At 37.5% G+C, this 27,947-nt stretch overlaps 1 protein-coding gene across 5 annotated transcripts; it reads right to left on the bottom strand.

The window, feature by feature from the left end:
* Window positions 1–891: 891 nt before the first annotated feature.
* On the bottom strand, window positions 892–27,947 carry ZNF207 (zinc finger protein 207). Of its 5 annotated transcripts, XR_013815019.1 has the most exons (14): window positions 27,761–27,947; window positions 26,276–26,402; window positions 20,898–21,036; window positions 19,578–19,745; window positions 19,369–19,444; window positions 18,819–18,866; window positions 17,416–17,486; window positions 16,346–16,503; window positions 15,111–15,203; window positions 13,887–14,129; window positions 12,635–12,794; window positions 12,010–12,489; window positions 9,661–9,715; window positions 892–5,879 (listed from the first exon to the last, which is right to left on the bottom strand). XR_013815019.1 is itself a non-coding variant. In XM_079797049.1 (12 exons), exons 1-12 carry the CDS (start codon window positions 27,799–27,801, stop codon window positions 12,329–12,331), a joined length of 1,485 nt encoding a protein of 494 aa, XP_079653175.1. In that variant the 5' UTR covers window positions 27,802–27,947; the 3' UTR covers window positions 11,749–12,328. The 5 variants fall into 5 exon arrangements, 4 of the variants coding, with proteins under 4 accessions (XP_079653175.1, XP_079653176.1, XP_079653177.1 ...); XM_079797049.1 differs by lacking the exons at window positions 892–5,879; window positions 9,661–9,715 and having other exon boundaries at window positions 11,749–12,489; XM_079797050.1 differs by lacking the exons at window positions 892–5,879; window positions 9,661–9,715; window positions 18,819–18,866.

Raw genomic sequence — 27,947 nt, 5'->3', positions numbered from 1 at the left:
GCCTCTCCCACCTCTGCGTCAGTTGGACATCCCCCGAGGGCTCCCAGACTGCTAAAGGGTGCAGGCCGGGCTGAAGGGACTCCCCTTTCCCTAGTGCACAAATGTCATGCACTGGGCCTCTAGTCCTATCTAATAGACAAATATGCAAATCGACCGCACCTTTGCTACACCCAAGCCACGCCCACCAGCCAATCAGAACAAGTATGCAAATCATCTCAACAAAGATGGCGGTTAATTTGCATATCAAGACAGCGTAGAAAGAAGCCAAGAACTGCAGAAGGGAGCAAAGCTGCAGAGAAGCAAGCAAGCGGGGGTGGGGGGGGGGAGGAGAAGGGAGGAGCGGAGGTGGGGCTGGGGGAGAAGGAGAGCAGGCAGGCCGGCAGATAAGGCGGGGCGGGGGAGAAGGGAGGAGCGGAGGCAGGGCGGGGTAGAGTGCAGCAGGAAACCCTATTGCAGGATTCTTCCTGCAATGGGAACACTAGTGTAATTATAAATGGCTTGTTTTGGGTAACGAGTAACTCACTGACCCTCTCAAGCTGTTACAAAAAAGCTGAAAGAATGAATACCAGTCACTTCAGACAACTATTAGAAACTGTAACTTTGTGGAGAACCAGTTATCAGGAAGATTCTATGAAGAATACAGATAGAGGCCTAGCCTGTTTTTTATCAGTAGATAGAACACTGGCCAGACTGAAGGGTCCTGGATTTGATTCCAGTCAAGGGCACATACCTCAGTGGTAGGCTCCATCCCTAGCTCTGGTCAGGGTGCTTTCTGAGGCAACCAATCTATGTGTCTCTCCCTCTTCCTTCCACTCTCTAAAAATGAATGGAAAAATAGCCTTAGGTGAGGATTGACCCCACCCCCTCCCCCCCAAAAATAATAGAGGATTCAGTTATATGAAATAACACTTGTGTGCATTATCAATTTAGGGAGGGGAACAATATCCTACAATCGGGAGAAAATGGCAGAAATGTTATTTACAGGAAGGTGACCAAGGAAAAAAAGGGTCTGAGGTATACTGGGTTTCCATAACATTTTAACCTAGCTCTGGTGAATATAAAGAATTTAGTATTGCCCTAACCACTTTGGCTCAGTGGATAGAGCGTTGGCCTATGGACTGAAGGGTCCTGGGTTCGATTCCGGTCAAGGGCATGTACCTTGGTTGTGGGCACATCCCCAGTAGGTGTGCAGGAAGCAGCTGATGTCTCTCTCTCATCGATGTTTCTAACTCTCTATCCCTCTCTCTAAAAAATCAATAATATATTTTTTTAAAAATTTAGTATTAACTTGACCAAGTAAGTCAGGATCAATTATGGTTCTTGAATCCTACCACTCCACATCACCATGCCAAGTGATGAGAAAATGGTGACAGCCTTTGATGATTTGCATAGATTGTGGATGCTTCTGGAGATGTGGAGTGCAAAGCCACAGTTCTAGTAATGTTATTTTATGCTAAAAACTAAAGGCACTCCAATTCCTACAGAAAAAGGGTATTGCTAATGTATTTACAGACCTTAACGTTAGCCTCAAATCCTCTTATCCTATTCTCTACAACTTTCATTCACATGAGGTAATATGCAAATTGACCATGACTACAAACACAAGATGGCCTGCAGGGGAGGGCAGTTGTGGGGGACCAGGCAGGCAAGAGAAGTTGGGGGCAAACAGGCTCGCAGGGGAGTTAGGGGCAACCAGGCCAGCAGCGGAGGGCAGTTGGGGGCGACTAGGCTGGCAGGGGAGTGGTTAGGGGGTGATCAGGCTGTCAGGCAGGCGAGTGGTTGGGAACCAGCAGTCCTGGATTGTAAGAGGGGTCCCAGATTAGAGATGGTGCAGGCTGGCCTGAGGGACACCCCCGCCCCCTAATGCACAAATTTCATGCACCGGGCCTCTAGTACCTTTATATTATTGAATTTTCCAGTCTTTCCTCAAACACTTTTTTTCAATTTGTCCCAATACTAACAATCCCTCAAAACCTAGTTCAAAGCCCAGCAAACAGCCCTGGAGCACCTCAAAAGCTAAAAAAAACTTTAGTGCCCTTTGTGAGTTCGTTTAATTATATGGTGCCATAAACTAAGGAATATCTCTTCCCCCCAAAAGACACAAATAGACTAAAATTCAACGTTAAGTAAAACACTATATTTTTCTTTTGCACTACCTCCCAAATGCACCTTTATCAAAATGACAAAAGGAACTATTATTTGTTAATACTTTTTATTTAAAAATAAATGCCCACAAAATGCAATTAATCTCGAGTTTGAATGTTAATTTTAAGCTAATATTTAATTACAACCTTTATATCAGTGATTTCATTGTCTTACATTAAAAATTACGCCACCGCATTTTTCTGTTTAGCTAGACCACTTATCACACACATGATCTAGCCATTCATCTTCTTCCCTTGTTTTGTTCAGGTCCCCCTTACCATCATCTCTCTTGTATGACTTGCTCTTCATTTCCCTCCATGCCAGTACAATACTGGAGTGAAGCCTGGAGACTAAACTGAGGTAAGGGCCCTCCTTCCTACAATCCATTGTGATCTTGTGGCACTTGAAAAATTAATGGTATAATATCTTGGAAAGAAATGAACATACTACTCAGAAATAAGTCACCTTTCCTGGTGAAGCAATTAAATTTAACTTCCATATACCATCCTTTTAAAAAAAGTTTTTGCCTTTAAGGAAAATTGATTTTGGGGAGGAAGGAAGACTAAGAGATAAAGACAGAGAAGCACTGATGTGAGATATATCGACTGGTTGCTTCCTATATGCCCCCTGGCTGGGAATCAAACCCACAACCTCTGGTGCAAGGGATGACGCTCCAGTCAACTGAGCCACACTGGCCAGGGCTATCTTCTTCTTCTTCTTCTTCTTTTTTTTTTGCACACAGGTTTGTTGTTACACTTCATGGATTCATTGGTTGATTCCTTATGTGCCCTGACCCAGGAATGAACCTGCAACCTTGGCAGTTAACAATATTTTACTGTAATATATTGATCCCTATAAATATTCCAAAAAGAGTACAAATATTCCCCCCACCCCATTTTTATAATCAGCTGCCTATTTTTCATTTTTCATTGGAGCTGGAAAACAAATGTTTGTAAATTGAAAGTTGTCATTGGGTTTAAAAATAGGGACATCTGAATAATACTTCTTGAAGATAACCTTGAAAAAAAGCTTGAAATATAAAATTAGTATTTTAAAGCACCATACAAAAGAATAAGAAAACAAACCACACAAGGAGTAAGGTACATTTCAATTTAATCATTGTGAACACTAGTTTATAAAACTGCTGGCAAGACAGGCAGACATTAGGTCGCAAAGGAGATCCAAGAATTCTTGTTCATGTCTACATATTATCTTAAACTATGGAAATTTGGCTACTTTCTTTCATCACTATCACATGCATTTAAAGTTAAATACTTACCAAATTTTCAATGTCTGCTTATCCTTGCTAGGAAAGGACAGAGTTCCTTAGAAATTTACTTCAGTTTAAATCTTAAAGACATAAATTGAGGGTCCATACATTGTTTAGTACTTTATCTAGAAGAATGTATCACCATTATCACATACTCGGGTACCAATTTTCTGATTTATTTTAGAAAACTATCATTGTTCATACTAAAAAGCATTAAGAGTTGATTTTTCATTATGAGTTTACAAAGATCAGCAGGAGACACAGAGTGAAAACATCCTTAGTATATATATTTACATTAGCTAGCATGTGGCTCAAGTCTAGAGGGGAAGGTATTAAACGGGGTATCAATTAACTAAAAATATACAGAGGCTAATTTTCACTGTTTACAGTCCCAGAAACCACTATTTCTAACCCAAGTTTTTCATGCAAGGTTAGCTATGTAAGAATGCATTGGAAATTTTGAAGTCTCAGTCAAAATGAATCAATTAGCCTCACTCAAAGAGAATCAATTAACCAACATTACCATATTTCAGGCCAGCCTCATTCAACCTTACCCTCTGCTTAATTGCTCACAAAACACTGGAACAACAGTTTAAAAAACAGATAGGAATTCTGATATTTAAATTTTATACCTATACAAAGTGAGAACCAAAAGAAATTTTGGTTGTCAACTAAAAAGAAAATCTTAAGCTTAAAAGCATAAATGCTAGATAGTTTTGAATAAAAACCTTTTTTTCCATTTCACCAAAAGGAAATAATTTGTATTAAAAGTTTTTCTAGTTAGTCTGTTTAAGTGAAGGTCAGGGGGAAAAAAACCCGAACCTACATTACTGCAGAAATGTCAAGAGGTAAAATAATCACCTTCTTAACATTCTCAATTCAGGTAATATCTAGAGTGCAGTCCTAGTCAGTTTGGCTCAGTGGATAGAGCATTGACCTGTGGACTGAATGGTCCCGGGTTTGATTCTGGGTCAAGGGCACAGCCCGAGTTGCAGGCTCGATTCCTAATGTGGGGCATGCAGGAGGCAGCCAATCAATGATTCTCTCATCATTGATGTTTCCATCTCTCCCTCTTCCTTCTTCTCTGAAATCAGTAACAAAATATATTTTAAACAACCAAATAAGTAATAAAGAGTGCAGAAATTCAGATTGCCCACTCTTTGAAGTTTCCCCTTTCTGTTAAATTTAAAAGGAAAAACTGTGATATACAAAAGTATAAAATAGTACTCACCAGAATGGCAGCTTTAAAGAGATGGTTTTAAGGAAAACCATTTCCACTGCATCTACACCATTTCTTATACAGTTTAAACTGTGAAAGGCAATGAAACTTAAGCCCTTAGGTAATTTTATATTAAAAACCAAGTGGATACCTTATGAAATATATATTTTCATCAGTTGATAAATTGAGACTTTAAAAAAATTTAACTGAACATTGATCACCATCCCACTTGCTTTTATGGGTGGACTGTCTCAATCAAATTAGACAACATTACACTTAGGTGTAGAGGAGGAAGCCATGAATCCATCAATGCTACAAACTGGAATGATGGTTCAGGCTTTTATAAACTAAGCTGCATGCTTTATTCTTCATCTTGGTATTTTAAATTTTTATCAACGTAAGAGTATAGTATTTAAAATTAAAGGATATTTCTCATGGATGGTTCAAGACAACAATAAACTATGGTAGACCAATGAAAACAATAATAAAAACTTGAACATCTTTTACAATCCATTACATCTCTGCTCCTCAAAAGAAACACATGGAGAATCCATCTAGATTTCTTGATGGGTAATCAGCTTTCATTTGAATATTTAAAAAGTAAGGTTTGTTATTTTTGGTTCAAAGTAAAATAAACCCATCATTGTGGTGCACCAACAGAATAGGTTCTAGTTTACAAAAAATGAACAAAATTAGTACTTATTTACAGCAAATTACTAAAACTTTTTATGAGCTAAAAAACCCACCACTTATCATTGCTAAAGGTGAGGAAACTTTCTGGGTTGATTCATACTGTAAAAAGTTGAAAGGTAAAGAAAATACCACCACAGAAGTGACTTAAGTAAAAGACCCTGGATCCAAAGCCCTGCACTCCACAGGACATACCAAAATGAGCATATAGCTAATAGAAACTTTCACTGTCTTTTCCTTTTATGTACAATGTATCTATTTAGGTTCAACCACAACCAAATAATAAAGGAGTAGTATTACCCTTTATTACAACCGAGATTAGCAAACCTAAAGCTAATAATTTGCCCAAGTACTGGTGTTTGAAAGTGTCCAATGGATCTATTATTAGTCATACTCACATTTAAGCAACTGCAGCTTTCTTCCTTGTGTGGGTTATGTGGATATGTTTGAAAAAAATAGGAACATCAGGTACTTACAGATTAAACTAACCTGTACTGGCAGGGCTGTGGGGTTTTTCTTCTCTACCAGTAAGTAGCAAATGCTGAAATTCTGCTGCTAGTTAACAAAAACACAAATTGTATTAAACTGAGGAGTTCAATCCATACTTTAAAAAGTCAATGTGCATTAAATTTCCTCAGACCCTGACATTAATACATTAAAAAAGTTTTTCCCTGCATCTTACAAAAATTACCTTACATTGGCTACTAAATGTAGTGACCTTAATAAAATGAATTAATAACACTATGTATCTCTAGGACACAGCTCAATTTTAATAAAACATAATGTGTATTATGTGAAAATTTTTCTTATTCTAAAAGGGGGAGGGTCCTATATCCGGGGGGGGGGGGGGGGAATCTCTTAAATGTTATAATTTCTTAATTTATGTATATGTAGACATACCCCACAGAGGCAACTTATTAATACTAATTCAATTTTTCAAAAAATTGATTTCACTGTCTTATGTTAAAGATTTTTAATTACAAAAATATGGGCTAAAAAGTAAATTCTATTGCTTCTCCTAGAAGCACACACTAAAAGGGAGCCTTTGCTCACTCACTACATGCCCCTTTATGTTTTTATTTCAAACTTACAGAACTTTAATAACTCTTCTGTTGGATCACTTGGGTAGTTAAGCAGTGTTGTTTTATGAGTAGACTGGAAAATAATGCTGCAAATCTTTTCACTCTGACTATTTATAAATAAAATAATGAGAATGAGCTACATTATAACATGATTTGGTGAAAGTATTACAATAAATGCAAAACAAGAGCAGAAATGCTATTACCTTTCATTATATTTAAAGTCCTTAAGTCTAGCAAAACTATACAATGGTCTCTCTCCCAAATAATCACTATTAGTCTGTGTGTAGTACACTGGGGAGGACATATCATTCTTCATTTTTATCAACGATGGGCATCAATGAATTTCATTGTCAGTTGCTAAAAATTAACCAAAGGTGAAAGCATACAGATTCTTTAAAATCCCGGACACATAAGAATGCCAAAGAGCTTGGAGAATTCCAATAAAGGACTTCCCCTTTTTACAAACACAGCATTATACAAACCCTGACCAAATACACAGCATGCTATTGAAGCTGTGCCATATCACCACTTTACACATCATTATAGCCCTTAGTATTAATGGATAGGGTCCAAATAACCAATCATTACAAGTTTACTCACATGTATCTTCTATGTAGTTAATTTCATCAAAATAAAACATATACACAAACATATTCTCACAATATAGCTGGTGATTACATGCCTCCTAAAGAACCTAACATGAAACAGTCTTAATTTATAATGTCCAATTTGCTTGAAACAGAAATAGTTCAAATTGGCTTCAAAGAAGATCTCCTTCAGGTCTCCAATTTCTGCTCAATATAACTCCTATATCTTACTTATTGAAATATATTTTCCCCTTAGGATACATACTAATTGAATAGATTTAGAGATGGTTTAAAAATCTGAAACTATTAGTTTTAAACTATTAATTTTCCAGAGTTGGTAAAATGAGAAGCTCTTTCTTTTATGGCGAAATTATGCAAGCAAGAATGTATACAGCCCAGGGGAGAAAAACAATGTTAATAAAATACAATTATCTTCTGAGCCATACTAAAGAAATCTAGTTTTTTAAAAATTATTTTAAAACTTATTTCCCAACAAAAATGTCAAGAATATGAAAACACTTGGAAAGGTTGAAGATTACTACGGAGCTCCAAGTCCTGCCTTTCCCTAGATCCTATGTATTATTTTTAATTAAATCCATAATAGGGGATATCTAGAGCTAAGATATTAATAGTTCTGAAAAGTCAACATTACAAAAATTGTGAAAATCACCATGTTTACAACACTATATACATCACTAAAGTAACTGCTTATTTTGCCAATAAATACCACACAGAAAACTTAAATAGTTTCTATGCTAGAAAAACAAAAGGTTATTTATTAAAACGATTCAGATGACAAAATACTAAGGGTTAAAAAAAAGCAGTACCCTTCACTAATATTCAAGCCATGAGATAGCAAGCAGAAATAGGGGAAAAGTTTACTTACAAAAATCTGCTTTATAGTCAATAGTTTTCGAACTGAACCCCTCCCTCGTTTTAGAAGGCTTTTCCATAGTTACAGTGAGATAAAACAGTTTTCATTTTGGAATTACAAACAGGTAAATACCACCTTTTAAAAAAGACATGCCTATTTATACAAATTTTAGGGTACATGTTGAATTTTTTAGAATCTCCTAACCAATACATGTGTATTTTATTTCAATGAAGAGGTAACTTCAACATTTCCTTTTATTTATCAAGTTTTTCCAGTGGACGTAATAAACACTCAAAAGTTATGTAATTATTAAAATCGTATCTGAGTCACAGAACTACAGAGATATCAAAGAAACTAAATCTTAAATTAGATATTTTGTATCATCTTCAACAAATTATGCCACCCTTAAGAAAACCCCTCTTACCTCTGGTACAAGTATGTAAAGCCTATGTGAATGATAATTATTTCAATGACCACTATTAGAACAAGCAGCTTCGCTCTTAAAATATTTCAGTATATAGGGAAATGGTGGTACAACAGAAAATAACTCCAAATATGGAGTCTTAAAATGTATAATTATTGAGATTATAAAATATTTCAGTGGAATACTTCCATGACAAAATTCTCCTATTCAAACATTTAAATCTATTCTCCCATGATTCAGTTACAGAGAAAAGCATGAAAGTTAACCAGGTGAAAACTTGGAATTCATTTAATGCATTATTTTTTCTTTATGCTTCCAAGAATTAAAACCATATAGAAACACAATACCAGGTTTGCGAAAAAATGTTGTACTATATGTTGTTAACTGTTCAGATGAAAATGCTATCTGGATAGAATGGTGACTCAAACACAGGAAGAAACAAAATCCAGCTTTGCGTTTTGGCCTCTCTTCCAGTTCCCTTTTTACCCCCTACAATATACAGGCATAAACACATCTTTTCTCACCAACTTAAAGCAAACTTTAGTTGGGAAACAAACATGGATACCTTTCATGTATGTAGATTGTATAAAATATTGTTCACTAAGACTGAAAATGAACCTCAAAATAACTGTTTTGAATCCACAGTTCAATACACTAATTTTACCACATGGTACGATTTTCATTTGGCTACCTGAAAATTAGTAATCTAGCCATACTTACAGGTCTGTAATACCCATACTTTCACTATCTCAAATGTGTAGTGTATACGCATACATACCACACACATACCACCTTCCCACTTTTCCCAGGGCTCTACATTAACATTTGCTCTAATGTGGTGAGGTTTGAAAAATATTAAAAAGCACAAGCATTTCCAGATGACCTTTCAACCTTAATGTTCAATGCATAACGTTGGGGTTAAGAATGTGTATTTCAGTACCCAGTAACATTTTCAATAATCAAACTTATCCTTGAGGTTAAATTTAATAGTTTGAAGAGAAAGTAACCAGTAAGATTTCCCTAAAAATCAAAAGTGGAAAATTTGTTTGAACTATTTCATGCCTCCAAATCAAAAATGTCAAATTTTGTCAATTTATGAAACTGCAATATTGCAATACCAGCTTTACTGGGGCTGTTAGGTATAACAACACAAATTACTTATATCCAATGCTTCTTATTTATTTTTATTAACACCACAGTTAAACGTGAATATTAATATAGAGCCTTCTCTGCCAAAAGAGTATAAAAATCCTACGTTTAATTAAACGTAGGGGCCTTCACCAAACTTGCTGCAAGTTTGGGGACATAAATATCCAACAGCCATCAAGCTGTGAAAGCCCCTATAAGGAATAAAATAAATCCCACTTGCCTCAGACTGAACAGGGCAACACTGAGACTCAGCCTCAGCCTGTCCTATGGCAGGGCTATAGGAAGAAGAAAATTTTAATTTTAGAAAAACATTACCCAATTAATTTAAAAGACATGCATTTTTTAAAGATCCCAATGATCTAGCAAGCAAAGGGGGAAAAAATAGCTCTTAAAAAAAAACAAAACAAAAAAAACTACTGCCCGCTATAATTCTACTCTGAGACCATAGTTATTTTTGTTGGGATCTCCCCCCACACACCTGTTTAAATAAGCTGAGTTTAAGTTCAGTATGTAACTTATCAGTGGAATGGAAGCACACTAAGATTATTTTCCCCAATCCTAATAGTAAATGTGTGAGATATTACTAAAATAGTAAGTATTCAAATCAAATAATGCCAGTAGCCACTCAAAAGTTGTTCAACTGCTGATCTTGTTACTGCCATACAGTAGTAATATCTATACAATAGAAACTAGTGCCAGACAAATGTTTAAGTCATTTTTGTTTTGTTAAAAAAAGGCGATTAAGCGTGGATGCAAGGCAGAGCCAAAGCTGGCAGCCTCATTAATATTCCAACTTCCTAAATTATGGCAATTACAATGCCTGTCTGAAAATATCAAGTCCCAAAAGTTGTCTCTTGTGAGGTAAGATGAACTTTACTTCAATTCAGCTCTATTATTAAGGAAGCATGTGTCAAAAAAAGATTAATTCAACGTAATTTGTTCCACTCATGATTTAACCACACCATGGACCCCAGAAGCGGTTAGGTAAAAGATATTTTCTAGAAGCTAATTATGCTTTGATGCAAGCACAAATTACACTTTGAATATATCAAGTGAGCATTATCTGAGCAATATACCTACAGAACACAAGAGATGGTGTGCTTAAGTTTTAAAAGTGTCATGCATAACACTTTACTAAGTTGACTTTTAATGAGAATTATACTACTTACTTAAAAGTAATATTTTCTCCCTTCAGACCTCAAAAAGCAATAGACAGTGACATAAAATATGTTCTCTTTGCATTAAATGCAAATAAAGTTTTGCATAATTTTTGAAAGTTCAAGTCATTTTTACCTCAAAGATTTTTCAACACATGTTTTTCTTTGGCAGTATAAATGATGTGCTGCCAAATTCCAAAACTATTTCAGTAGGCAGGCACTGGAGGGGTGACAGTATATGAAGCTCAGCTAATAGCACAAAGATGAAATGTATTCTTGGCGATACATGTCTTATACCTATAACCTTCACATAAAGGTTAAAAAGAAATGTTACCATTTTCTAAGAACTTTTAAACTTCATATTGAGGAAAACTTCAACTTCAGATCCTTATATTAATAATTATACTTAGTACAGTTCACTGATATTTAAATAAGCATAAACCTACCCTTAAACGATAAAAACACTGGATGCTAAAAATGGTCAATAGGAGCTATCATTATGAGACTTACAACACAATATACTAAATAGCAGTCATCTCTACATAATAGTTCTCCGAATACTATAATAGAATAAAAAATTCCAAATTCCCCTGTTAACCATCCTAACAGGCATAGATTCTCAGCATTACACTTTAGAATATATACTAATCCATTAACAGCACAGTAAGTAATTACTGCTTGCAGCCAACCTTCTAGAAGGTTGCACCTGAAAAGCTTCTGAGGTCCATGCAGTGCTGCAGTCTCAAAAACAATCAGAAGGAAATGAGTGGTCTGGCACTAGGCTCTAAATATCATCAGCAGGAAGCAGGAAATATTAAGGATTACATTTTAAATATCTAAGACATCTAACAAGTATTGACATCAAGGGGGTAAAAAGGTGACACAATATAAAGATTTCATACCCATTATGTAATGACTCATACTTATCTAAGGTTTTCTGTTAACTAAAGCACTAACATACAATTCTATATATATTGTCCAGTTCAAAACATGCAGCTAAGAACAACCTATAATTCAAAGACAGAATCCAATGATATATCAAAACTGCATTGGCAACTATGAATTTTATTATGTGGACATCTAATGTGGCATGCATCTGTACAAACCTTGCAGGCAGTGGTCCACAGCTGGGTTATGAATAAAAAGGCATAAATTTTTCTCTCATTTTATTACAATGAAGTTTAACAGTACAGAAAAAGTCACATGACCTTAGTGGGTCAGATTTCGTAAACCCTGCAACATGAGGAACTCTACACATTAAATATTGTTACACATTCAGACTTCCAATGTACAGGTACTTGGAAATAGTTACAGCCCTCACCAAGCTAGGTTGGGGACATGAAGTCCAACAGCATCTGAAATGCTGTGAAGGCATAACTTTACAAATAGCAATGTAAGCTTACAGAACTTGCCTTTATTAAGGTGGTATGTTCATGAAATTCCAGCGCCTTCACAATATAACGAACCAAATTTACTATACTTCACTTCTAAAAACCTAGATGAAACATGAAAAAGAAGCCATACAGTATAAATTGCAACTTCAGGAAAAGTTCCTGCTTTATTATTCCAAATAATTTTTCCCATGTAAAATAAATGTCCAATAGTTCCTGGTATGTGGGAAGATAATGTTAAAGTCACAATGAAGCCTTATTGACGGAAGCTTGGCTATATAAACAGCACAAGTTGAGAAAAGGTTTAATCTCCAAACCTATTAGATTGGATGAAGCGAGATCAGTAACGGCCACCTTGCGACATTACAGGAGGTCTCATTCCCATCGGAGGTCGAGGCGGCCCACCTTGGTAAGGGGGCACCATTGGCGGTCCCTGCCCATATGGTGGCATAGCACCAGGAAGGTAACCTGGCATGCCTTGATGATGACCACCATACTGACCTAAAAAACACATTTAAAATACAAAAAATAGATTAAGTTGGTTCGTGCATTGTACTTTTAACGATAGCAACTTCTGCAGATACATTTATTTTATGTGTAGGTTAAAAAAATCCTTTAAAAACAATAAACATAAAAAGAGGAATACCATGAGGCGGCATTGGGGGTCTCATTCCTTGTTGCTGTGGGATGCCTGGCTGTGGTGGCATCATAGCTCCAATTGGTCCAACTGGTGGATTACCAATGGGAGCCTGTCCTGGACGAGGAAGATTACGTTGATATTTAGGTAACTGTGCCCTTCTTTCTTCCTAAAAATAAAAAATAAGCACGATATTAAACACCTAAATACAGAGACTTATTAAGCATAAAGGCAAGCATCTAAGACCTTATTTATAAAGTTTTAAAAAAGTATTCTTATTTTCCAATCAATTACTTTTGCCCCACAAAACAGTTCAACTACTTAAAATATTGATTCTTTAAGAACTAGCCATCTATTTTTGAATTTGAAGCACAGATAACCACTTTAGGATTTATAAATTGTTTCTGCAATAAAGTGTCTTGTGAAGAAGATAATATGGTCTTCAAGGTATATGGTCTTCTACCTCACACTTCACTCTTTCTTCAATTAATTTACAAATCTATGTCAAACTAAAATGAATTTTAAGAGTAAGAACTTATTGTCTTCTTTCAGAAATAATCTGATGGGAGGAAATGCATCTAAGATCAAAACATGCACTATTCATTTTACTCTGTGGTTTTTGAAAATCAGAACGGCCCAGCCAGTGTTGCCCAGTGGTTGAGCCAGGAGGTCCTCGATTGATTCCCAGTATGAGCATATGCCCACGTTGCGGGCTCAATCCCTAGTGAGGGCCATGGAGGAGGTAGCCAAGCAATGATTCTCTCATCACTGGTATTTCTCTCTGTCGCTATCTCACTCCCTCTCCCTTCAATAAAGGAAATCAATAAAAATATATTTAAAAAGGCAAAAGGAAATTGCTTAAAAAAAAAAAAAATCAGAATGGCAGGCCCTGGTTGGTGTGGCTCAATGGATAGAGCATCGGCCCATGCACTGAAGGGTGGCGGGTTCGATCCCCAGCCCTGGTATGTGTGGGAGGCAACCAATCGATGTGTGTGTGTGTGTGTGTGTGTGTGTGTGTGTGTGTACGCGTGCGCACGCATGTCTCTCCCTTCACCCTTCCACTGTGTCTAAAAATCAATGGGAAAAATATCCTCAGGTGAGGATAACAAAAATAAAAATCAGAATGGTAAAAACCACTTAGTAAGCATTAAATCAGATTAATAAGACCATCATTTTACAAATTAACACTTTTCAAATGGGACAAGCTGCTACAAAGGTACTGAATCAAACTCTGCTAGTAAAAAAACTGTAAACAACTTACCAACGAGATATCCTCATCTGGATGGATCAACTTACTGGTTGCACTGGTTGTCGTAAGAGTAGCAGGCTTACTTGTTATTGATGCCGCTGGTTTAGCTGCAGTGCTATTTGTTGTACTAGTGGTTGAAGCTGTAGACTGTGTATAAGCAGGGAATGTAGGCTTCGGGGGTTCTGTAGTTGTTGCAGGGGTACTACTTAAGGGCTTGAAATCTGTACCAACAGGTCCTTGGACAGCTGCCTGAGCCTGTAAAACACAAATTTTCATCAACAAAATCCAAAACTGAGTATATCTACTACCAACTTAAAAATAAGACACCAACATTCAATAAAGGATCAAGCTCTAAATGAAATTAAAGCAAAGTTAACATGATAAATGCTCCACAAAAATCAAGAAATACATAAGAATGTAAAAATATGCTGCGTCACGATCACATCTAAAACACAGCATTGGAACAACAAAAAGGTAAGACTGAATATTTAACTTCTCAGGTGTCATCTACTTCCTCAACCAAGTTCTTTCATTTACAAAACTTTGTATTTATTCCAGGTTGATGAAATATAGTATTATCTAATGAGACAGCTTATGTTCTACTTTTACTATTCTAAATTAGTTGTTTAATTAATATACCAAGTAACAAAAGAAAACCCCAAAGGGTTAGAAATTACAGAATAAAAATGCTTGGATAAATTTCAGTTACTAAGCATAATTAATATAAATCGTGACACATTAAAAATGTCTTTCAGAGGTATTAGTAATGTAGTAATACAATGTCCTCCCAATTAACAATAGCTAGATGATTATCATGATCAAAATGGTTTAGAAGGATCTTTTAAGTATACAATTACCAGTAATTAATGTGTTACTTTTTTGTAATATCCAACATCTAAAACATGTAGACAGGACAACTTTAGAACCAAATTTCCTTAGGTGATGCATTGGATTAAACAGCATAAATCAAAATAGCTTAATCATGCATCAGGCTAACCATTGGCTACTATAAGGCATTTACTGCTTACATGCTTTTAACCCTTTAGAACCATAGAAATTTGGGGTTCATTTTTTTCTGAGTTCAATTTTCAAATACGATTGATTTGTACTCCATTAATCTTACTTAATAAAAATTACATAGTATATTTTTAGGGAAAAGAATTGTTTAAAAGTAGGGTCCAAAGGGTTAAGTTATAAAGCCATTTTAACAACTTTAAACTGCAACTTCCTGCGTACTTGTGCTGTGCTAGGAAACAGAGCTTTAGAAGATGCAGACAGACTTTCTGAATTGGATGAAGCTGTACTTGAGCTTGTTACAGGTGTCCCCATCTGTAGCATAAAAGAAAGGAAACAATGAAAAGTCTCCAAACAAATGGGTGAAAATAAGCCATGTGGTAGACTTTTTTTTTTTAGCATAGATTGCATATCTGTAAATGCAAAATATAATGCAATCAAATCTGATTTAATGAGGCAGGCAGTTAATGCATTTATAAAGTGACAGTATGAGCCTCAGGAAAAGATTTAATTCTATACCAATAAACCTAGTTAACCAGTTTCTTTTTAAACTAACGTTTTGCAATGATATATTTCAAAAACACCTCAAATGGAGAGTAAAGATTGACACTTTAATCCAATTCTCTATCAATGACACAATAAAAATTTTTTGCTAAGTTTAACATCTCTTAATAAACAAAATACCTACTCACCTCAAAAACTTAAGTTAATGTGCTTCAAAAGCATTTAAAAAGTAATGTTTTTAATTTAGCAACTACAAATAGGAAAAAAAAGTTTAAAAAAGAAACATCTAAGGGACAACCTTAAAGTGAAAAATAAAAGAACATACTCCCCGATTTTCTAAATTAAATACATCTGCTTAATTCTGAATGAAACTGGGGAAAAAAGTAATAATCATTATAGACACACCAAATATAACAGAAGCACCTTTTGCACTTCTGAGTTCTGGAGATAAAATCAGTAGGAAATTAAGTGTGACTAAGTCAAGAGCAATTAAATGGTGCCCTTTCAGCAAGTGTCCAGCATTGTAGTTTGTCACTATTGTAGACTAGAAGAGCCCAACAAATGATTTATTAAGGTCTTAGGATTTTCAACTTTGGCTTTGCTTTCATTCCACTCATAATTCAATAGGTAAAGGAGGACCACTAAAAATTATCACATATTTAAGTCCCCAGAAATTAAACTTTCATTTCTAACTAAAGCTAGAGTAACCAGAGTTCACAGCAATAAAAAAAAATAACATACTATACTATCTCTGGCTGCAGTCAATCTTTTATGAGTCAACAAAATCAATGTATGCAAACATGAAAGAAAATAAGACCACTTCTTAATATGCTTAATAAATTATACTAAAACCATAAACAAAAATTGACCTATGACAATTTCAAAGATTTCTGTAAACGACTACATTTTACCTTTAAATATAAGTGCATTCCTTTTCAGGAATTTCACCTTACCTGTCCGGCACTGGGGAAAAGAGGCTTAGTAACTGGAGGCTGTGGAGCAGGAACTGCTGCTGTTGGTGCAGGTGGTCTATTAAGAATACCTGGTGCTGAAACAGCCTGTGCTTGAGTCATTGGAGGAATTCCAGGACGTGGAACAGGGGGGGGCATACCTGTAAAGGAGAAATGTTGGGAGGAGGCCTCAGTGTTGGAAGGATTTAGTTCAGAAAAAAATATTTCCCCAAAACTGCTGTTACAATATACCATATTAAAAATACTTCCATACTACAAAGTCACTAACAATTGACTTCTGAACTCGATGAAATCCAAAGAACTTAGGCATTTGTCCCTTGAAATAATCTTGCCTCAAACTTGTCTCCAGAATTTTGTGAAATGAAAGATACCACTAGAAACCCTGTATGTGGGCAAAGCAGCAATTAAGCATAACTGATACTGATTTAGCAAACCAATTCTTTAAACATATAGAGCAGGGGTCCTCACTGTACCTCAGACCGTTGGAGGGCCGGACTATAGTTTTTTTTAAAAAAAACTATGAACAAATTCCTATGCACACTGCACGTATCTTATTTTGAAGTAAAAAACCAAAATGGCAAAAACACCCGGCGGGCCGCATGTGGCCGGCGGGCCGTAGTTTGAGGACGCCTGATATAGAGAATTGCACCAACTAGAATTCTCTGAACTCTAATGCAAATTACAGTAATAAGGTGATTAAGTCAAATACCCATGAATTTTCCAAAAAACTAAGTTATTCCTTTAAACAACTTTTCCTAAAATGTATCACTAGTGCATTCTTTAAACTTCAACGTAACTTAAAATGTTCACTGATTATCAAATGAACACTGGTTATTATTCTTTAATATTTTACTTTTTAAAAATACATCTTTATTTTTATTTCAGAGAGGAAAGGAGAGTGAGAGGGAGAGAGAGAAATATCAATGATAAGAGAATCATTGATCGGCTGCCTCCTGCATGCTCCAACCCTGGGGATCGAGCCCACAACCCGAGCATGTGCCCTGAGTGGGAAGCGAATGTGCCCTTGATTGGAAATGTCTAACATTTCTTACCTGGTGGCATACCAGGCATCAGAGGTGGTATTCCTGGTCCAGGTGGCATCATTCCACCCATTGGCATCATTCTGTCAGAAAGCAAATTTCAAGAAACATCTAAAGTTAATTAACAGTATAAACCATAGAAAATATTTTGGCTAAATCCTGAAATAGGTAAGACTTGAATTTGACCCCTAATATTGAAATCAAGCTGAAAGAACACACAACACACTAAAAACAATCCTATCAAAATAATCCCCCTAAAAACCAGCAAACTCTTGGGTTTACCAGTAAGATGGGGGAGGGAAGTCAGTCTTTGCAAAAAAATAAAAATAAAATAAACCACAAATCATTTTAATACATTTAAAGTCATCAGGAATAATATAATATATGCTATTCTTGATATATACAAGAGGCCTCATCTAAAATATGTGCAACTGGGAAGCAAAATCACCTTTTGTCTCACTTGAAAAATATCCACACAGAATATAAATAAAAAAGAAGAAATTTCTATTTTAGAGTCAACAGATTTTTCAAAAGGAAAATATTGAATGTACACTGTGGGGATAAAATTTTTTTGGAGGGCACAGAAAAACTATCACCAATATTAAAGGTAGTCAAAAGTAAACTCAGATTGCCTAATTTTTACTTAGATTGGCCACCTAACACTATAACATGACTTAAAAACCTCTATTTTTTTTCTCTTCCCCTAAAAGAGATCATCTTCAAATACCAATGTCCAGTGCACTTAAAAAAATTTAAGTTTGTAAATTCTTGATTTAGGACTTTTACCAGAAGATTAACTTCTATATATTGAGTTCCTTAGAAAAAGTTTGATTACCTCCTATAAAAATAAAGCATATATTGCTGAAACCGGTTTGGCTCAGTGGATAGAGCGTCGGCCTGCGGACTGAAGGGTCCCAGGTTCGATTCCGGTCAAGGGCATGTGCCTTGGTTGCGGGCACATCCCCGGTGGGGGGTGTGCAGGAGGCAGCTGGTCGATGTTTCTCTCTCATCGATGTTTCTGGCTCTCTATCCCTCTCCCTTCCTCTCTGTAAGAAATCAATAAAATATTTAAAAAAATAAATAAATAAATAAAGCATATAATTTGGTAAAAGATTATATATATTTTTTCTTAAATACCAACCCTTTTTACTAAATCCCATTACTTTTAGCAGTTAAGAAAAATAGCTACATGTTTAGAAAATATTTATTTTATATACGGATTTATTACTATTTCCTCAAAGATGTTTTATATCCCTCCTTTCAGAGACTTGTGTCAACCAGTTTGCAAGTTGTAAGAAGTTTTAGTGAGGAAGGTTAGAAAATTTCTGAAGTCAATTGAATAGATCCCATTAAACACACAAGAAAATGACATTATGATTATACCTCCTGAATTACATCATGAATGAGATGCTTACATGTTTTCACCGCAAAATGACTGGGTGTATTTTCTCTGATGATGCAATCTGTGAAAATGTATGACAAAATCAAAATCTAACTGTGATTTTCAAAATACAGTGGGAAAGTGTATTGTTTACCTGTCACATCCAACAACATTTAAGTAAAAGTGATGGGCACAAGCACCTCATATTTATTTTTAGTTCTTGATGATTTGACAAATACTTAAATCATTTACAGAATTTGTTTGTCACAACCAACAGTGTCATGGACAGTTCTGAATCTCAGAAACTCAACTCTACAGCCAACTACTTTAATTACACCAGATGCAATTGAAGCAGATGGCTGCCTACATACATCCTAAAACACAAAAATCTATTCTCATCAGAGACAGATTTATATTCCTCAAATTTATTGGTAGATCCAGTTATTACACAATTTTAATATTTATAGAGCCCATACCTTTTAGAAGGAAAAAAATGCAAGGTCACATTTAATTCATATAACACTCAAGTTGAAAGATCATTACTAGGCACAAGTCCACAAGCCATTTAAAAAGAGTTTTCTTACCCAGGTGGCATGCCTGGCATAACTGGTGGCATTCCTGGCATCAGAGGAGGAACACCTGGCATTAATGGAGGTATGCCTATAAACAATTTCAACAACAACAAAAAAAAATCAAATTAATGTTAAAGGGTTATGATGAAGAATATAATACTTGTAACACTGTATCAATAATATCCTAAGAATGTTAAATTGTAAGAAACCCTATATGCTACCTGGAGGCATTCCTGGTGCTCCTGGAACTGGTGGTAGTCCTGGCTGTGCCATTGGGGGTATATAGCCTTGTTGGGGTTGAACAGGCTGTGGTTGAAATGAAGTTGAAGCTGCAGAGTCGTCATCATCATATTCATCAGAATCATCTTGCTGCTTCTTTTTTTGACTCTCTGTTAGGAAAGTTTTAATTAATTTTCCCATAGAGAAGGGGGGACGGGGAACCAAAACAAGTTTAAGACATTCAACATTTAAAAAGATTATTTCAGTGTAACTAGCTCATAAAATTTTTCTTCCAAAAATATTTCAGTTAATATTATTCTTTACTCTTCAAATGTGTTTTCAACTTATATTAAGCAACTACCCATTCTATGACAGGTAAAAATAATTCTGTCAGTTTTATTTAAAAAAAAACAAAAAAACAACAGCTTTCTATTCCACCCAAAATGGTAAACTACAGTCAAGAGGCCTGACCTCTCTGCAATACTTTTCAAAACTAAAAGTTCCATAGATGATTAATAACAGCTATCAACTGGATAGTATGTGGCTTCAAAGTCAAATTTTTAAAAAATGTATACAATTAGTGGTTACATAAATCAAAACAAGCTACCTTTGCCAAGGCCAGGGAGCTCAGTTGGTTAGAGCACCATCCCAAAAGCCAAGGTTGGGGGTTCAATCCCTGGTCAGGGCACATAAAAAAAATCAACCAGTGAATGCATAAGTGGAACAACAAAATCAATGTCTCTCTTGCTCTCAAATCAATTAAAAACAAATACAAACTACCTTTATTTTCAAAGGCCTCAGCACTTGTTAATTCCACTTGGAATTCAGTTTAGAATAAAATATTTGAAATTATCCAAACAATATTATTTACTTATATATATACTAGAGGCCCAATGCACGAAATTCGTGCAAGAGTAGGCCTTCCTTCCCCCAGCCGCAGGCAGGCACCCAGCTTCATCTGGAAGGATGTCTGGTCTAATTAGCATATTATGTTTTTATTATTATAGACTAGAGGCCCGGAGCACAAATTCATGCACAGGTGGGGCCAATCAGGCTGGGCCAGTGGGGGGAGGGGTGCAGCACAGGATGGTTGGCCGGCCGCTCTGCCCCCTGGTCAAAGGGACAATTTGCATATTAGCCTTTTATTATAGGAAGATAATACATATAAAAATCAATACACAACTTCAAACATAAGACAAAGAATAATATAACTCAAATTGGAATTCTGAATAAATCTAACAGCTCCATTAAATTTATACTTTAAAGTAGCAACACTCTCACTAGTGAAGCTATTTTAAGAAAAAGTATACTTTAATATTTACCCTGTGTTTTCTGTTCAAGAAGTCGTCTTCTTTCATCCATGTCTTTTTCTGGAATACCTTCCATACCATATATTTCCAACTCTATGTCTGTTCTCCCAGGTATTGCATTTGGTACAGCATCTATGGTCTCTTTATGCACCTAACATTAAAAAACAAACAAAAACCTCCATCAGATAGGTAAAAGTATCTCATAAAAGTATTTCAGAGAGTAATTTCAAATTACTTAGAGACCATTTAGTATGTTGGTTAAGAGTGACTGGGTCTAACCCTAGCTGGTTTGGCTCAGTGGATAGAATGTCAGCCTGGGGAGCAGGTTCGATTCTGGTCAAGGGCACATGCCGAGGTTGTGAGCTTGATCCCCAGTAGGGGGCGTGCAGGAGGCAGATCAATGAGTCTTTCATCATTGATGTTTCTAGCTCTCTCCCTCTCCCTTCCTCTCTGAAATAAAAATTAGAGGACGTCTTGCCGAAACCGGTTTGGCTCAGTGGATAGAGGGTCGGCCTGCGGACTCAAGGGTCCGGGGTTCGATTCCGGTCAAGGGCATGTACCTTGGTTGTGGGCACATCCCCAGTAGGGGGAGTGCAAGAGGCAGCTGATCAATGTTTCTAACTCTCTATCCCTCTCTCTTCCTCTCTGTAAAAAATCAATAAAATATATTTAAAAAATAAATTTAGAAGACGTCTGATTTAACTGACATACTCATCTCACAGGTTGCTCTGAAATTACAGTAAGACTATATATAAACAGAATCACTTAGTCAAAGATACTACTAATAATTTCTCAACTAATCTCCTTCCAGCTTCCCCGCCATTTTATCTCTTCTTCTCTATAGTACAACTCCTTGAAAGAATGCCTCTACTTTCCCATTTTCTTCTTTTTGTAAACTAGGCAAAGAACAATTTGTATATATAAGCAAAAACTGAAAAGAGCTGTAGATTTTAACACATCCATGAATAAAATTTGAAAAAGCAGTCATAATATAAAACAGTAGCTTCACAGTAACTTCAATAGTTTAATCTTTTTCAGAAGTTGACTCAATTCAGTATGCTTTCTTAGAAGCCTCATCAAAATTCTCCACAAGATCTGAAACTTCATCTTCTTCTCTGGTAGCAAGTGGTGCTTTTCCATCCAGATTGTCTGGGCAGAGCTCTTTAAACTAGTTGGAGGTCTGCACCCTGATGAATTAAGATGCTAGGTAGCATTGTGTCAGCAATTTGTTTCAGCATGCCCTGTAATAGTGAAAAGTGTTCGCTGCCTGATCTTTAAGGCTGTTAGAATGGATCACTGTTCCTTGGTTTGTGAACACATTCACCTCCTCAATACCCTACCTTCTTTAAGGAAAACTAAAGTCTTTTTATCATTTGCTATAGCTGTTCTATGAACCGCCTTCTGCAAACAGTTCCTTCCCCACCATTGCACACCTTGTGCCTGCAGTTTGGCCAGTTTTTCCTGGTTCATGATAGTTTCTTTGATCTTGTTGGAGAGGAAATGGGACTACAAGGAAGACTAGGGTAGATGCTTAGGTCTTGAGCAGACCAGCTGAGAATAAGTGCACACCCTCTAGGATGCAAGATGGCAGCTCTCATTTTCTCTCTTTTTTTAGCCTACAGCACCCAGTATTCCCAGGCAGCCTCCCATCCAAGTACTAACCAGGCCCAACCCTGACTAGCTTAAGAGATCCGGGGCATTCAGGGTAGTATGACTTCAGACCTCATTTTCTTTTGAAATCACTCTAATCAAACTTTCACCATCATTCTAGGAAATCACTCTCGGAAAGTGGAACAATGACTTTCCACTCTGATCAATCCAATCTTAGTCCTGTTCTTACTTGGCTTACCACCAGCATTTGACATAGTCAAATTAACTCACTTTTTGAAAACACTTTCATTAAGCTTCTAGAGTACTTACTGTCTTGGTGTTCCTACCCTTTCACTCTCTTTGAATGACTTCTTTAAAACTTCTGACCTCTAAATGCTGGGAGTGGCCCAACATGGAGTCCTTGCATTTTTCTATCTATATTCTACTAGAGGCCCAGTACACGAAAATTCAAAATTCGTGCACTCGAGGGGTGCATACTGATGGCTTAGGCCCCGCCCCCACCCATTGCCCCTCCACAGCCACTGGTAGCTGCTACCTCCCTCCCACCCCACCACCATCCCCTCCCTCTGCCCACTGGCACAAGCCTTGGCTGGCCTGGCTACGCCTGCTCAGCGGCCCTGCCCCCTGCCAACTGGTCATTCTGCAGTTCGGTCTATTTGCATATTATGCTTTTATTATATAGGATTCCCTAAGAAGAAAAGATATGGCTTCAAATAGCCAGCCTTATACTGTATCCTTCCAAATTTCTATTTCCACCTCCAACCCCTCTGAACTCGACTTGTAGATTCAACTGCTTACATGACATCTCTACCTGAATAGTCAATGGATCTTTTCAAAACTAAAATGCCCACATTCAAAATTAACATAAAAACAATCTTGGGCCCTGGCCACTCCAGTGGCTCAGTTGGTAAATATCATCTCATGCACTGAGAGGTCGCTGGTTTTATTCCCAGTCAGGGCACAAGCCCAGGTTTCGGGCTCAATCCCCAGTAGGGGGTGTGCAGGAGACAGCCAATCTTTTCCCAAATGTTGAAGTTTCTCTCCTCCTCCTTTCCTCTAAAATCAATAAAAACACATTAACCCTTTGCACTCGCTTGCTTTTTTTCTCAATTCCTTTATTCTAATGCTAACCATTTCGAGTCACACTCGACATCCGAGTGCGAAAGGTTAAAGTCCTAGCTGGGTTGGCTCAGTCGGCCTGCAGACTGAAGGGTCCCAGGTTTGATTCCAGTCAAAGGGCACATGCCCAGGTGGATGATTCTCTCTCATCATTGATGTTTCTATCTTTCTCCCCCTCTCTGAAATCAGTAAAAATTTATTTAAAAAAAAATCTTGGTATCTTTATCCCTAAGCCTACTCTTCCTGCAGCTTTCCAATCTTAGTATGTGGTAGCGTCATTTTTCACATTGCTCAAGTCAAAAACCTTCAGATCATCCTTCACTCCTCACTTTCTCTCATATTCCACACCTAATCCATCAGCAAATTCTGGCTCTGTCACCATCATCTTTCATCTAGAATACCCTTGTCTCCTAAGTGGCCTCACTGTACTGTGTAGTCTATTCTCAACCTTGCAGCCAAAATGATCCTTTAAAAAGGTGTACCAGCCCTGGCCAGTGTGGTTCAGTTGATAAGAGCATCATTCCATGCACCAGGTCAGGGTGCGTATGGAGACAACAGATCAATGTTTCTCCCTCTCTTAAAAAAAAAAGGCTATAATGCGACAGGAATTTTTTTTTTTTAACCCTCACCTAAGGGGTGAGGATATTTTTTCCATTGATTTTTAGAAAGGGTGGGAGAGAAACATGACACACATTAATTGGTGTACTCCTGCCGAGACCACTGGGGATTGAACCTGCAACCGTGACCGGAAATCGAACCCTCGACCCTTCAGTCTGTGGGCCGATGCTCTAACAGGCCAGGGCAGATTGAGGAATTTTAATTTTCTTTTGAATAGCTACATGGGACTTAGTGACTGTCTAAGTATATAGTAGGTTCTCAAATATTTCTGAATACATGTTAAATTGTTGTGGTGATGTAACCAGAGTGAAGAGGAGCTATATAAACTTTTTTTCCCCGACTCGGGAGAGCAACATCTTGTTTTAATTTACCTCCCTGCTTCCTATGAACAGTATTTTCCAATAGAGATTTGCTCATCTAAGAACTTTCTAAGGTCCAATTAGTCAAAAATTCAGGTAGCTCTAAAATTGGCAAAAGTAGAATAACACATAATGGTATTCATGAGCTCTTTAAAAATTACAAAGCTCTCCTTACCTAGCAGTAAAAAGACTCAAGAAACCAAGAAACTGGCAGCTAATCATTGATCCCTGCTTTTTTAAATCAAGTGCTGAGGAGATATATCTTGTGATCTCAACCTGTCACCAATCTAAACTTAGAATTAAAGATAATTTAAGTCCTAGCTTGTTTGGCTCAGTGGATAGAGCGTTGGCCTTCGGACTGAAGGGTCCCAGATTCTATTCTGGCCAGGAGCACATGCCTGGGTTGCAGGCTCGATCCCCAGTAGGGGACATGCTGGAGGTAGCCGATCAATGATTCTCATCACTGATGTTTCTCTCTCTCCCCCATCCTCTCTGAAATCAATAAATATATACTTTAAAAAAAGATAATTTAAATTTAAAAATATCCTATCCTATACAATAAAGACCTAATATGCTAATTAGACCTAACAGCTGAACCACAGTCCGGATGAAACCGGGGACGCGAGGGCCGAGCCGCTTGCATGAATTTCGTGCATCAGGCCTCTAGTCCTATATAATACTATATAATAAAATAATATGCAAATTGACCCTAACAGTGGAACAATCGATCGCTATTATGCACACTGACCACCAGGGGGCAGACGCTCAATGCAGGAGCTGCCCTCTGGTGGTCAGTGCGCTTCCACAGGGGGGAGCACTGCTCAGCCAGAAGCTGGCTCATGGCTGGCCAGCACAGCGGTAGTGGCAGGAGCCTCTCCCGTCTCTGTGGCAGCGCTAAAGATGCCCAACTAACAGCCCAAGCCGGCAGGTGGACATCCCCCAAGGGCTCCTGGACTGCGAGAGGGAGCAGGCCGGGCTGAGGGGGACACACCCAAGTGCACAAATTTTCGTGCACCAGGCCTCTAGTATACCTATAAAACTCTATACATAAATCGTTTCTCTTTTCTTTTTTTTAAATATATTTTATTGATTCTTCTACAGAGAGGAAGAGAGAGGGACAGAGCCAGAAACATCGATGAGAGAGAAACATCGATCAGCCGCCTCCTGCACACCCCCCACTGGGGATGTGCCCGCAACCAAGGTACATGCCCTTGACCGGAATCGAACCTGGGACCCTTGAGTCCGCAGGCCGACGCTCCATCCACTGAGCCAAACCGGCTTCGGCGCTCGTTTCTCTTTTCGATGGCTAAAGAACAGGTGTGCTGCCCTCACTGGTTTGGCTCAGTGGAAGAGTGTCAGTCCTGGGTTCGATTCCCAGTCAGGGCACAAGCCCAGGTTGCAAGCTCAATCCCCAGTGTGGGAGTGCAGGAGGCAGTCAAACAGTGATTCTCTCTCATCATTGATATTTCTATCTCTCTCCTCTTCTCCCTTCCTCTCCCTAAATCAATTAAAAACAACAACACAGGTGTTTTCTTAAGCTGATTGGTCATTTAATCTGATCTTTTGCAATAAACAACAAAAATATCCTACAATTGTCAAAGAAATAAACATTCATAATTTCCCCCCAATGTTGTTTCCATATCACAAGGAAGTAAAAATTAAATACAGGAGTAAAATCCTTACCTGCATGCAATGTATAGCCAAGCCAGGTCCTGTGTACAACTTCTTATGACATATATGGCACTTAAAATGTTTTGCTTTTTGGTGCTGTATAAGGATCTTCTCATCATCAAAATCTCTATTACAGTACCTGATCAAGACTGTTAAGGCACAAAAATAACACAATGACACTGCCTATTAAAAAAACCCTGCCCTATGACAAGCAAATAGCAATAACATTAAAATATAGAAACAGCTAAAAGCAAAAAGGCGCTTTACAGAAACTTTGCTTTTGATATTTATTATACAATTAGGGATTAACTTGCCATGGAATTTCCTGAAAGCCCATACTCTCTTCAACACGCCTAAACACATTTTAACATAGGTGTGTTTTTTTTAATTTTTGTGTTTAACAGAGATTTATGTGAAATTAACTCTTCTTTTGTTCACTATTTCAACATTTACAAATGCATATTGTGGATTAGAGGGGTTCAATGTTAAGAAAAAAATCCCCAACTTTATGTCATGACAGATTTAGAAATAGAATTCATTCATTAGGTAATTAAAAATAATCGAAAAATGAAGATTTACCTCATGTTTAGAATTTAAGTTTCTTTTAGACTCTAAAAATAAGTTCATAGTGAATGACACAACTTAACCTATAAAGTTGTTTGCAATTCCCTATGAACTTACGTTGCCAAGGAACGTATTTAAACTCAGTATGTTACATCCAGAAAGCAGAATTACCTCAATAGTAGTAAGATTTCCCTAAAAGATCAATACAAAATCCGTGACCGTTCAATTACTATATAAATAAATGCAGTTCTGTAACAGTTTTTAGGCATAAGAGGCTTTTTTTTTTTTTTTGGCCCTACAAAGCTAGCTAGCTAGATACAAAAATCTCCACCCTGAAAGAGAACGCTTCTTGAAGACTAAAGCGCCAGTTAGTGAGACGCGGAAGCTAGCTCTTCCCCCGCCACACACACCCCGCGCGCAAAGAAAAAAAAAGAGGGGGGGGAGGAGGAGATTTGAAATCCGAGTTGACTAAACCATCTCCATTCTTTATAAAAATAAAAACACGGAAAAAAGTGGCTGGCTGGCTCCGGAAGCTTTCCCCTAATCAGCCATAGCGTCAACCAGGGCATTTTACTTGAAGAAAATCCCTTTGTTGAATCGTCACCCAAAACCACGGGGTACAGCCGAATAGTCCTTAGGGGACACTGTCCTTGACGGAGGGGTCCTAGCCGCCTCCCAGCGGGTCAACGCTCGCACCAAACCTGGAATCTCCTGAGTCACCGAGCCCAACGCCCCACAACTGGCAGAGCCTCTCATCCTAGAGACCCCATTTTCCTAGAAGACTTCGCAAATCTGACTCCAGCCGCCAAGTTACCCACCCCCGGGCCTAGATCCCAGACACTCGCCGCCATAGGCCAAAGCCAGGCCTCCCAGTCCCCGTCACCAACCACCGGCGCCGCAGCGCGGCCGCGCCTTCGAACTGACAAAGGATACCAGCACCACGGCTTCAGCTGCTTCTTCTTCTTACGACCCATAACTGCGCTCCACCGATAACGTAAAAAGGGAGGAGAAAATAAGCAGGAAAAAACGAGGCGAAAGTCGCCCCCTCTTCAGACCCAACGGCCACCACCGCGTCCCACAGGAAACAGACACAAAATGGCCGACGGCCTCGCTCGCTGCT

This window comes from Cnephaeus nilssonii, assembly GCF_951640355.1.
Source record: "Cnephaeus nilssonii genome assembly, chromosome: 19".
NCBI lineage: Eukaryota > Metazoa > Chordata > Mammalia > Chiroptera > Vespertilionidae > Cnephaeus > Cnephaeus nilssonii.
Note: the sequence above shows the minus strand (reverse complement) of the source record. Positions and strands in the feature narration are given on the sequence as shown.

What these genes read in the sequence shown, in the direction of transcription:
- ZNF207 (XM_079797049.1), bottom strand. Translation starts at nt 27,801, where the DNA reads ATGGGTCGTAAGAAGAAGAAGCAGCTGAAGCCGTGGTGCTG. An exon ending in TGGCTATACATTGCATGCAG is followed by an intron (nt 21,037 to 26,275) that starts GTAAGGATTTTA and finishes TTTTAATGTTAG; the next exon opens with GTGCATAAAGAGACCATAGA. An exon ending in TCTTGAACAGAAAACACAGG is followed by an intron (nt 19,746 to 20,897) that starts GTAAATATTAAA and finishes CTTTCCTAACAG; the next exon opens with AGAGTCAAAAAAAGAAGCAG.